This window comes from Cucurbita maxima, unplaced genomic scaffold (assembly GCF_002738345.1).
Source record: "Cucurbita maxima cultivar Rimu unplaced genomic scaffold, Cmax_1.0 Cma_Scf00044, whole genome shotgun sequence".
NCBI lineage: Eukaryota > Viridiplantae > Streptophyta > Magnoliopsida > Cucurbitales > Cucurbitaceae > Cucurbita > Cucurbita maxima.
In genome coordinates this window covers 972874-985383 of record NW_019272060.1, presented here as the reverse complement: position 1 = coordinate 985383, position 12510 = coordinate 972874, and the positions used below count along the sequence as shown (strand labels likewise).

The following is a 12510-nucleotide window of genomic DNA, read 5'->3' as shown; positions in this document are numbered from 1 at the left end:
TATGTTTTGAAATTTAAGAGTATTTTTAAAAAAAAATTAAAGATATATTTTTTTAGATAAAATAAAAAATTTAGATATATTTTTATTAATATAATATGAAAAAATAGAATCGTGGGCAGGTGGGAAGGTCCACGTTTTTCTTCCCTAATAACTTTGCGTGTGCGTGTTTTTTGCTTTAATTATATAAATTATCTTTTTATTTCCAATACATTTTAATAATCATCGCTCATCTACTTTGAAAAAATAAAAGAAATACTCTATTTTATTTATTAAGGTGAGATAAAAATTGATGCAACACGAAATAAGTAGAAAGCGTTCGTGAGAACATTAAGTCCTCCATCCTCTCTCAAGGCGGGTTATTATACATGTTAGATGAACACTACTCTAAACAATGGTATGATACTGTTCACTTTGAGCATAAACTCTCGTGGCTTTGCTTTGAGCTTCCCTCACGTTATCATCGATCTTAGAAGTTTTCATAGTTCTCCTTGGTGCCATGAAAATTTATTAGGTTCTAGGGCGTCTAGGAAGATCAGATCACATTTCACGTTTGAAGTTCTTTAAGGATTAGCTCCTCGTGGCTAAGCCAAATCTCAAGGTGCACCTAAGTCTCTAATCACTGCTCATGATCCTAGGGTGCTTAGCGTACTAAAAATGTATTGACCTAAGACAATGTATAAACCACTTTAGTTCTACCGCTCTAAACTTATTCTGATTCATGCGTACTTTACTAGAGAGATATACTATCGATCACCTAGTGCATTGAAATCATGATCTAATCGTTCATATAGACTTAATAGGAGATATTCCTATCAATCAACTAAGCATAGATAATCCATACATATGTTCACCTGAACCTAACATACAATTCAAATCTGCTCAACAGGAAGATAATGTCCATCTAACACCCGTAGGGCGGATCACAAATTTTCTATCCTCTATTCTAGTACAATGAAAAATATTTAATAGACATGCATCCTCTATTATCATACTACGGGCATTTTCATAATTTTGCTTAATGTACTTGCATACCTACCCAAATAGTTCATTAAAGTCTTAAACATGCATATTTTAACTACCTTAAGTAAGATAAGCTAGCATGCTAGAATGTCCTAGCAACTCCCACAGGTATTACTTGTCTAAAATATGTGTGGCTATTTATCGGGCCAAAGCATGCTCTCCCTAGCTTGTGTTTCTGCTTGTTGGAAGCTCAAAATTTCTTGAAAACTCACTTGTAGGTCCTGATTCAAGATAAATTAGAGTTTGTATCGGAATTGAGATGAAAAATGGCAAATAGAGACAACATATTAAAAAGCACCTTGCACGCTCCCCCATGTGTCCTTACGCACGAGTGGGAGGGTTCCACGTGATGCCTCCACACTCAGGTGTCACGCGTTTGCAGGGACGGAAGTTGCGCCTTAGGCATGCCATGTATCACAACCTAACTATGAAGAGAGTAGGTTGTGACCCTCACGTTGCGACAAGAGAAGCGACGACCCTAAAGTGGCGCCCACCCGGCCACGCGAGGGCCTAGACGAGTGCCATTATGCGACCGAGGAGAATGGTGCATTATAACACCAGTGGATTAAACTTGGCTCCGATACCACTTGTTGACTTCTGATAATCGAGAGGAAATCGTCTACGGAGTAAAAAATGACAGAAGGAAATTTGTTAGAAGAAAAAATAATGGAAAAATGACCGAGAGAGAAAGTATGTGGTCAAGACCCAACGGATCTATATTTAAATAAAACATTACATCCTAAAAATGGAAAGATTTGGGCAACTTAATTCAGAATCTTCCACTAGAAGCTTCCCTTACTTTAATTGTGTGGGTTTAACCAAATAATATTTACCTAAAAATTAGTTGACTAAAAATTAGGGATCAATGGAGAACTAAAGTTGCGAGAAGACCAAGAGCAATGTCAATGCAGCAATAGCTACGTGAAGGTGGCAAAGTACAAAGAGTTGGCCGAAAGGTAACGCCAACAACTAAAGAGGCTGTGTCAAAAGTTCTGACTTTGCTCAATAAAAGAAGTGGCCACGACGAGAAGGTGTCGTGGCTAGGCTTGCGAGCCCCACCTTGAAAGGTGCACCAATTTGTGTGACTTATAGGATACACACATTGAGGCCAAGTTGGCTACGAATGGGACAAGAGTGCCCTTAGAAGTCCATAGTTGTCTGTTAAGTGTAGAGTTAGCCTCACCACAGCTACAACAAACATTGAATAGTCATGTCTACATTGCAAGTCTTGGTGGCCAAGTCCAAGAGGGGTGAACAACAGAAATAGGTCCAAAAGGGGATAGCCCGTAGATAGTGTGCACGAGTTTTTGTATTCGTCTGAAGCACGTCTGTTCTCCAGCAAGTCAATAACAAACCATCTTGACTCCGCTCCCATAGTAGTTGGTGCCTCGAAGAGTAGTATCGCGGTTGGCTTCCGAGCCACACCCCTCGGGGTGTACCGTTAGTGTCACTCAGAAAGTATGCAAATTGGCCAAGAGTAGTGCCAAGCTAAAGTTGGGGCAAGTTCACCCAACAACTGACCAAGTCAAGAGTCAGAAAATGGTGCCATATGAAAAAAAAGAAGTCAGAAGCATCAACTCGAACTTGTCCCCAAGCTGACCGAGAGGTGTCAGTAAGATAAACATCATGACAAAGGATAGTCAGGTGCTTAGTAATTTTATACTTGTCTGAAGCACAACCAAATCCACCGAGTCGAGTCAGCAACAGTCAAAGAGTTTGGATCGTCATCGGGACGATGCCGAGTTTAAGTGGGGAAGAATGTCACAACCTAACAATGGTTGTGCTCCCAAGTAAGTCATCGAGGACAGTGACTAGTTTAAGTGGGGGAGAATGTCACAACCAAACTATGAAGAGAGTAGGTTATGACCCTCACATTGCGACAAGAGAAGCGGCGACCCTCAAGTGGCGTCCACCCGGCCACGCGAGGGCCTAGACAAGTGCCATGATGCGACCGAGGAGAACGGTGAATCATCTAACACACCACACGAAGTGGGCATTGAAGACAAATTGAGACATAAGCAAGATGGAGACACCAAATTGACAAGAGGGGCAAAGATAAGGCTTGCTGAAGGGCTAGGTAGGGACTCGGGCCTTAACCTCAAAAGTCGGGGTTCTAGAGGGAATTTGGGCATGTAGTTCAGGAGTAAAGTCCGTCCATATGAAGTATGAATGCTCGCCAAGTATGGTGTCAATCGGACACCGGACGAACAATGTACGACACCGTATGACCATTCACCAAAATCATGTCTATGCCTGGAAGATTGAAAATGGCTCAAAATGTACTATATGAGTACCATGTGTTAGCTCTCCACCACCCTTGGGCCCTGTGGCCTAAGTGAGCTATCCTGTGGCACATACGTGTGTCACAGCGTGGGCGAGCGTGTCGAGACGAGTGTCTCGGGCGACTTCCTTTGAAATGGATTTTTCAAGGATAGTATCGGGAGACACGGGTGTGCCGGTATTGCGTCCCAGCCTGCGTGTTGGAGGTTGCTACATACACTCGCTATCCGACATGATATCCGTAAATGACATGGCACGTGCACGGGAGGGCCAATGCCTCGATAGAACCTAGATGGATGGATGTTTGGGAAGTCTCGATGAGATGAACGACACGCGGGTCCATTCTCGATGACATGATCGAGTGAGTTACGATGGCCGATGACACCCCGAGACTCGGGATGACGTCAACACATATGGGCCATGTCGATGGAGATCGAGATGGCAAGATGAGATGCGATGGTGAATTGAGAGACCTTGGCCCCGAGTAGAGACAAGGTCGAGCCGAATGACTTGGCCTGGTGTAGAGGCAAGTTGGATGTGTCGCAAACGATTGAAAATGCATGCGCAGGCTGCGTGTGTGGTTGAACAAGCTTGGATTCCGCACAAGCAATGTTCGATTGGCGAAGACAAACCTCGCCTAAGGTCTGACGAAGCCACAAAACAGGGACAAAAAATATATATGGGGCTTAGTTCACCTTAAGGCTGGTTGTGAGCGTGTCAAGATCATGACGCCGCATGGTAAAAATGTAGGATCGTGACACCACGCATCATTCGTTGATTGACAGTTACAAGTTTGACATGTGTTTAAGTCTAGCGACACACAAATTCCGTAAGATTTTTCTATGTTGATACGTGTCGCTCGCGAGGTCGATTCAGGTCATCAGATGCGAACGCAATTCACAAATTGGGCAAATGAGCTAAGTCTACAGCTTCGGTTTAGCCCGCTGGTTGGACTGGTTATGTGTTACCTTCAAGATTGGTTGCATTGTGCCACTCGCAGCGTGCCATGTGTAAATCACTGGGGCAACCGTGCTTCTCCACTCGATGTGTGACACACGTCTCTCCCCTGTTCGTCTGCGCAGTTGCAAATTCAAAAATCCTGTGAGTTCTTTTACTTTTTTATATTTTTATATCTTTTTCTACTCAACTCATCTCAACTTGGTTTGTAGATCTACAGATCCAGTCTTTGAAGTTATTCGTTTGTATTTCGATTCCACAGTTTAGACGCCATCAAATCTGAGAAAGTATAAGAACGAAGAGTCCTTTGATTCATCTCTATTTTTATAACGACCGAGCGGATCACGATAATTATAGAGTTTTATTCCATTTACATGAAGGTATTTTTTTTGGAATTTTTATCAACTATAGGCAAAGTTATTCAAGTTCGAAGTTGGCTAAAATCAACTCTCTTACTCGTTTTTGGAGGTTTCTCAAAACTCCTACTTCTGGTATGATTCGACTTTAGATTCCTTCACAAAAAACGTGCGAAAATACTCCAAGATCAACGTACTAAAATTAGAGAGACTAATTCCATAAAAAACTCGTGGGTCTCGAGGAAAACTTGAGAACTAAAATCCAAAAACTAACCTTTTGTTCTTCCTCGCTTCTTTACGGAATCAAACGATTCCGATGATCAGATTAAATCTCCTCAGCCTATTAAGAGTTTATTGTGAATGAATCTCGGTCAAATTCAGTCTCCTCTACACGAATTTGAGCATTTTTCTTCTTCTTTTACCTTCCTCCTCTCAAACCCTATCTTTTCCTTTTCATTTCTCTTTTTTTATTTTTTATTTTTCTACTATATTTTTTTCTAGGTCTCGGAGATTGTTCCGAGCAATTTTATCTTCTATCATATCCTCAAATTTAACATGTAAACCTCTTAATAAAATTCTGAAAGTTCATCTTGAAAGAAAAATTTGAGAAAATTAATTCTCGTTAGAGTTCGGGCGTTACAATAGTTGTGACTATATCGTCATAATAACATAGGGGTCCATACATCACCACTTATGGCAAAGTTTTGCAAAATCATAGTTCTGACCATATATTGCTACGAAACACATAAGGGGTCATATAGTCACTCTCCTTCATAAGCCACACCAGCAAGTTTTCACAATTCCATTTCTCGTGATCATACATATGTATGAGGTCGGATGCACATGACTCATGATGCAATCATTGCAGCTATTTCCTTCCAAAAATATTCTCATTAATCCGAGTATTTGTTTATCATAAATTCATGGATCATAAAATATTAAATCTCTAATAGAAAATCTATACTAAAAACAAAGCAAATGGAGTTCGGATATTAAGAGGGAGAGATTTTAGTCCAAAAAACAAAGCAATTCGAGAGGAGAAACAAAAGACCTTTACCAGCGAAAATGGACGTTGGATGATGATTCCTCTGACATGAAGCTTGATCACTCAAACTAGTCGAGGATAAACACTCGGGACATGAATTTGAATAGCAAAAGAGTACGAGCATAACTTAACTGGTTAAAAATTCAAAACCCCGTCAAAATAATAATAATAATTATTATTATTATAATAATAATAATAATAATGATGATGATGGGAGCAAGAGGTCTCATTCTAAACCTTGAGAAGTTTAATTCGTGGAAGTTGGAAAAAAGTTGTGGAACACATGTCCAAACGCAAGGAGGGACTTTTTAAAGCCAACCACGTGTACGGTGATTCACGTGGTCCTAGAGTATACAAGTAGATATTAGCACACGTGAATACATCTCTAAAAACTCATCTCGTTTCGTCAGAACCGTGAGATTCATTACGATTATCTCGTATAGCGCCACGTGGCGATTAAAAACCACATGGGAAACTTAAGCCGTTTCTCGGCTACGTCACGCTTTACAAAATCTCGCGTCTTTTTCCCCTATTTTTTTGGTGAAGGCTTTATCTCTCCTAAATAATTGGATTGAAAAAAGAATCAATTTCCCATATTTTTTTTTATTTATTAAATTTCTAATCGGAAACGGAATTGGAAGGCAGTGGAGCGACGACCTATAAATTTGGGCGTTTGGGATTGATGATCGATCGCAGTGAAACGCCCCGGTGATTGTTCTCACCCATTAATTTGATCCGAAATATCGACGGAGAGATCTTTCTGTTCTTCATTGTTTTGATTTCCGTAGCTCTATTTCTAGATTCTTTCTCTTGTTACTGCGATCGAATCGATTCTCTGTTTAGCGTTGTTCATCAATGGCGTACAAGAAAACCCTAGCACAGCGTCTCTTTAACATATCCAAAATCTCTGAACAATTCCTTACCAAATGCCGGATTTCGTCGTCTTCGCTTGCGGCTCGTGTTCCTCCCAACACCAATACTGCGAACATTGCTCATGATCCTGGAGATCATGTTGTTTTTCGTTGCTTTCTTCACAAGAAAGCTGTTTCTCAGCCGGCGATTTCGCCTGAACTCCGGGAACTGGCGGCTGGAGGGAACATGGTGGAGAAGTTCAAATCTCTTGGGATTGCTCCACATCGAATTCGCCTCGATTGCCTTCGTCCCCCTGCTTGCGATTCGTTGGCTTCGGATCCGGATAGGTCCGATTTGAAGGGTGGTTTGACGGTTGAGGATGCGAGGAAGTTGCTCAGAGTAGCGCGGATGGAGATGGTGAAGAGGAAGTTGAGAGAAGTTCAGAAATCATGGATTCCGCACTCTGAATTCGTACGGATTTGTGGTCAGGGATGTGATGATCCTGGTCAGGGCCTTGAGACTGCACAAATGCTTGATGAATCCGGAACCGTGATTGTCTTAGGAAACGTTGTGTACCTCAGGCCTGAACAGGTGATTTGTTGTTTTCCCATCTTGATTTGACTTTTTAGCTTACTTTTCTTAATTGCATTAGAGATATTTTTGGTTACTTGCTGATTTTGAGTTCTACAGATTTCGATGCCGCTTACCAAATAGGTTCCCTTTTTTTTTACTTTTCTTTCACGAGATCTTTATTTTAAAGTTCTAGTCCTGAAGTCTACCGAGAACTGATATTCTTTTCTGGTTATTCTTTTTTTCTTTTGTTTTCTTCAACAGGACAGACCTAAAACGTAAAAAAGGGGTTCCACGTTTGAGATGAGTTATCTGAAGGATCATATAGACGCCCTTCGATTCATTCAATGACAAGATTGTTACACTTTCTAGCTTCAATGGATATGGATCATTCAGGGGTCGTTGGGTTAGGGGTAGGGGTAGGGGTAGGGTAAGGGGAGATGTGTCTTATGGGTAACACTTAGGTTTATTAGAAATACCAAAAATTGACCATAGTTTCTGATTCAATTAATGGGGTTTGAAACTCGTGGAGAAAAAACTCTGCAATTCTCTTGGGAACCGTAAAGGGTTTTAGTTTATCTTATAAGCAAAGAATCCTACCAGAAAAAGTACAGAGAGGGGGAGAAGACGACAGATTTAGGATGGAAGGGATGTCATTGAACTTTGTTTTGATCTGTGGGATTCCGATTGAGATGTGTAGGCCTTGTCTTATTAGCTTTAGATGAACAACAACGTCTAATTTGATCATGATTATTTTTGGGATTCGTCTTAGGATTCACTGCCAAAGAAAGAGAAGTTTTAAGACTAATTTGTGTCTTCTTTTAACACCCTGCCCCAGAAACTCACTGATTTTCTGATCAACCTTTGAAAGCTTTTCATCCTAGAACATCAAAACAACCTCGGCCATTTTTGATCCGGCCCTGTTCTTTATAAATTATAATTCTATTAAGTTTGTTTGTACACTGTAATTTTTCAGCTGTCCTATTTTGATCCGGTCCCCCTCCTTTCTTAAGTATAATACTAATCGTTTATGTATATATATATATATATATATATATATATATATATATAGTAGTACTAATTTTGTGTGGCTGCTGTCCAAGTTCATCCAATGAACCATTAGAGCTAACAATCAATATGCTTTAGGTAGTTCAAGGTTTTACCCAAGTATTTCATATTGTTTGACCTCAGGTAGCCAAGGCCATTGAAGGCCTAATTCCCTTACCACCAGTCATTCCAAATGATGATGCTAGAAGGGAAGAGCTTGAAGAAATGGAGACGAAGAAAGCTGTAATCGACAAAAAAGCTGAAATGCTCGTACGTCGGGAGCTCTGGGTCGGACTGGGCCTCCTCGTGGCTCAAACAGCTGCATTCATGAGGCTCACCTTCTGGGAGCTCACTTGGGATGTCATGGAGCCAATTTGCTTCTATGTCACCTCAGCTTACTTCATTGCTGGCTATACCTTCTTCCTCAAGACCTCGAAAGAGCCTTCCTTCGAGGGCTTCTTCCAAAGCCGGTTTAGCACAAAGCAGAAGCGCCTGATGAAGCTTCAGAATTTCGATATCGCTCGCTACAACGAACTCTGTAAAGCTTGTCCACCAAAATCCTCAGCTCAAGGACTTCCCTCTTCAGACTCTAAGGTGTATGAGTTGGAATCTTTACATCATTAAAAAGTTACAGATCTTGAAAAATAAAAGAGTATAGGCAGTGCGATGCTAAGCTTTTGTTTCACTGCCAGTTTTATAGTTTTTTTTCATTAGGTGCGGCGGCTTTCTGTAAACAGAGTACATAGAATTGTCCCCTCTTCTAACAAAACTCAATCCTTTTTTCTTATTTAATACACGTTGGTAGGAGCAAAAATAGGTTGGCTGCGTCCATTAATAGTCATTTTTGTTCTTCAATCCCACAAATATTAACATCTTCTAGTTAATAAGGGGAGCCAAAAGTAGTTCAAACTTTAGAATTGGAGGCCCATTGGTATTGATATAGAGAAAGACATCTAATTGACACCAAATGAGTATTATTATTATTATTATATAATGAAAGATTGGTAAGTTTTGGTCAAATTTGAATGATCATTCCTGGGTGTCGCAAATAATACAAAAAAGAGGGATCTTTCAGATTTGACTTGTACCTCATTTTAGAAGTTTCCCCATAACTTCCTCCAAGTACTATTTGGCCTCTGCCTCGGATATACACCATTTGTCGCTCAACTGGAAAGAATATAGGATTTTCTTCTTCAAGATAAACATCCCTCTGGTAGGATTTGGTAACAACTTCAAATTTGAGTGGCTATAGAAGTTGCCTACCAAATGTAGATCGATGACCATGATTAGGTATTAACGAGGGCACTGTTGACCAACAAATGCAGAAACCGGGATCGCAGTTGTTGATTGTCGATGAGGGGAGATTACACATTATTCTTAGAGTCGGGAGAGAAATTGACGGAGTTCGAATGATCATCAAACATTATGAGCTATATTTGAATGATTTTTATTTAAAATTAAGAGTTCGCAACCTACTTGTTTTTTTTTTTTTTTTTTTTTAAATGATGTAAGCATGTGTATGGTAACGAGTAAGTCACTGATCCAAATCAGGAGGTCCCGAACATGAAAATGTTTATGAAGACCTTCTAGGCTATGGTATGTTGGATATAGCCCACAATTGAAATGTGTTGAAACAAATATTTGAAGTTGAAAGAACAATTTGAGAGGAGAGAACTTTTCAACATAAAAACCGTAAGCATTCATGCTTTTCAATTGACTAGTATTAAGTTGTATAATGTCATGGAATATAGGGCATATTGGCTCACAATGTGAACACAGATGTGTGGAGATTGATATAAACTTAGTATCGATAGTTAAGGATTTTTTTGGATGTGTTCTTGACGATCTCCAAGGAATACCTCTAGCACAAGAGATTGAGTTCAATATCGAGTTCATATAAGGAACAACCCTTATTTCAAAGGTGCCTACAGCTAGCTAAAGATCTTAAAATGCAGCTTCAAGAGTTGAGTATTCATACGCCTTAGCACATGTATTGTTTGTGAAGAAGAATGATGGCTTGATGCACATGTGTATAGATTATCGGGAGTTGAATAAAGTGACCATTAAGAATAAGTGTCATTCCCAAGAGTTGATGACTTGTTTGATCAGTTGCATGGTGCCGTGGTTTCTAAGATTGACTTGAGATCAGGATACCAGTTGAGGATCGAAGAGAGAGATATTAGCAAGATGACATCTCACCTAAGGTACTTACTTACATTATGAGTTCAATGTGATAACCTTTGGATTGATGAATGCACCAACAATATTTATGAGTCTAATTAATAGTGTTCAATGAATATCTAGACACATTTATTATTGTATTCATAGATGATATCCTAATATACTTTAAGACGAAAAAAAGATCATGAGTCGTATTTCAAGAAGAGTATTGACTACCGCGAGAGAAAAGCAACTGCCTCCTCTGGCATATAGTAACACGAGAAAGCATTAAAGTGGACACTACCAAGATTGAAGTCGTAACGAAGTGGCGTCGCATGACCACTACTATAGACGTACATAACTTTCTAGGATTGGCAAGATGTTACCGATATTTCATCTAAGATTCTCTAAGATACCCTTTTTATTCCGTTAACTAAGAATGGGAGTTCGAAGATAGTAAAGATTATTTTTTAAGAACTCAAATGGAGATTGGTTACAACCTTCCTTCTTACTCAAATTTGAGGATTCATGGTGTATGGTAGCGTTTCAAAGAAAGGACATCGATTGAAGGATTACAAGCGCACTTATATAGCACACGATATGGATTTAGTAGTGGTCATGTTCTCCTTGAAGATTTATAACAATTACAGATTGGATCGTATCAATAGTGTTAATAGAATAAGACACCCAACTTTATCTATATACCATAGATTCTTTAGATTATTACTTAAACACAATCATTTCATATGTCAATCATGCACGGCTCACGAACAAAGGAAAGAACGATGCCTACATTAAATCAATTGATTCGTCGTCATGGTAGAGAAGAAAAACGGCGCACGGACCGTACTCGAGCTTCGGATCAATGTCCCCAGAAGCAAGGAGTACACCCCCGTCTTTCAACGAGAACACCGATGAGCATGAGTGTTGGAGAGTGTGTAGAGGTGGTAGATGAATGTTGTGAAGTATATGAAGCTTTGTTCGACACATTTGGAAAGGATTAAACAAATGTAAGGTTTGAATCCAAAGATGACATCTCGTTTTGGATATTCTCAAACATAAAAGCCTCACATTGGGAAGCATGAGAATTTAATAATAGATTCTTCATTGGTTCAGAATGATTCTCAAATTTTTTATCTTAAGTAATATTTTTAAAATTGATTGATATTAGAATCGATTCAAGTTGGTTAAATGGGTTGAAATAGGCCAAAAACAAATAAGAAATCCAAAATAAAATCCGCCTAGAGCCAAGCCTCAGCCTCAAAAACCGAAGCTAAAAGCCGAAACTAAGCTCTGGAAGGAGTAATGCCCATATCGCAGGTTCGAAACCGAATCTACCACAAGCGTGGAGAACCCAACAACCCGCTTCAATGAAAAACTAAATATCCTCAACAACAACTAACACTAAACTCTTTTAGATGTAGGTTACCCGCTGGAGTCCCACTGCCATTAGCACCTTTTTTTAGTACTCCTTGAGCTCACTGAGCCTCTCTCCGAGACAGTGCCCAGATCGTTACGCCTTTCGTGCGGGTCGAAACTTACCCGACAAGGAATTTCGGAGATTGATAAAGGTTCCGGTTCTGGACAGACCTACAGAAGGGAATGCGGTAATCCCCGCAGCTTTACCAAACCTTACTATTACTAGATAGGGGTCAGTGCTTTTCGGCTTTTTTTGTTAAAGCTAAGGTTGCAAATGGATTCTTTTGTCATCGGATTCCAGTTTTGGACTAAGATGGGGGAGTCTCATCAGCTTTCTCTCCGTTTACAGCCACTCATGGAATTGATTATTAGTTCTCCTGCCCATATACCTATAAAATGGGGTTGCAGAAAGGAAAGGAAGCATAGACACATATCATGGATACGGCTCTTGCTCTGATCTTTGACAGCCGTGTCCCCCCCTATCTAGTAAGGTAAGTGGCCCTATGTTAGTTGGGGGCCTTTTCTTTCCATCCTTTTCCACCTGATTATGCTTTCTCATCAACCGCCTTCCTCTGTGCTTGGCAATATTACTCGAGATCTGTGTCTGTTTGGATCGCCACCTGATTATGAAAGTCTTATACTGATTTTTGATGCTTGGCACATGAGGCAGTATTTTCACCAAAACTATTAAAGATTGTAACGACCCTAAATTTCTACTTACCTAAAGTCGCTAATGTTATCATCATCTAGTGAGTATTGCGGAATTAAACCTTTAAAACTAAAAAAACCTACAACATAATCTTT

At 39.9% G+C, this 12510-nt stretch overlaps 1 protein-coding gene across 1 annotated transcript; it reads left to right on the top strand.

Annotated features, from left to right (window-relative positions):
* The first annotated feature begins 6275 nt into the window (after window positions 1-6275).
* Window positions 6276-8968, top strand: LOC111470372 (calcium uniporter protein 2, mitochondrial-like). The gene is made up of 2 exons (XM_023115935.1): window positions 6276-7101; window positions 8272-8968. Exons 1-2 carry the CDS (start codon window positions 6514-6516, stop codon window positions 8749-8751), a joined length of 1068 nt encoding a protein of 355 aa, XP_022971703.1. The 5' UTR covers window positions 6276-6513; the 3' UTR covers window positions 8752-8968.
* Window positions 8969-12510: the final 3542 nt, after the last annotated feature.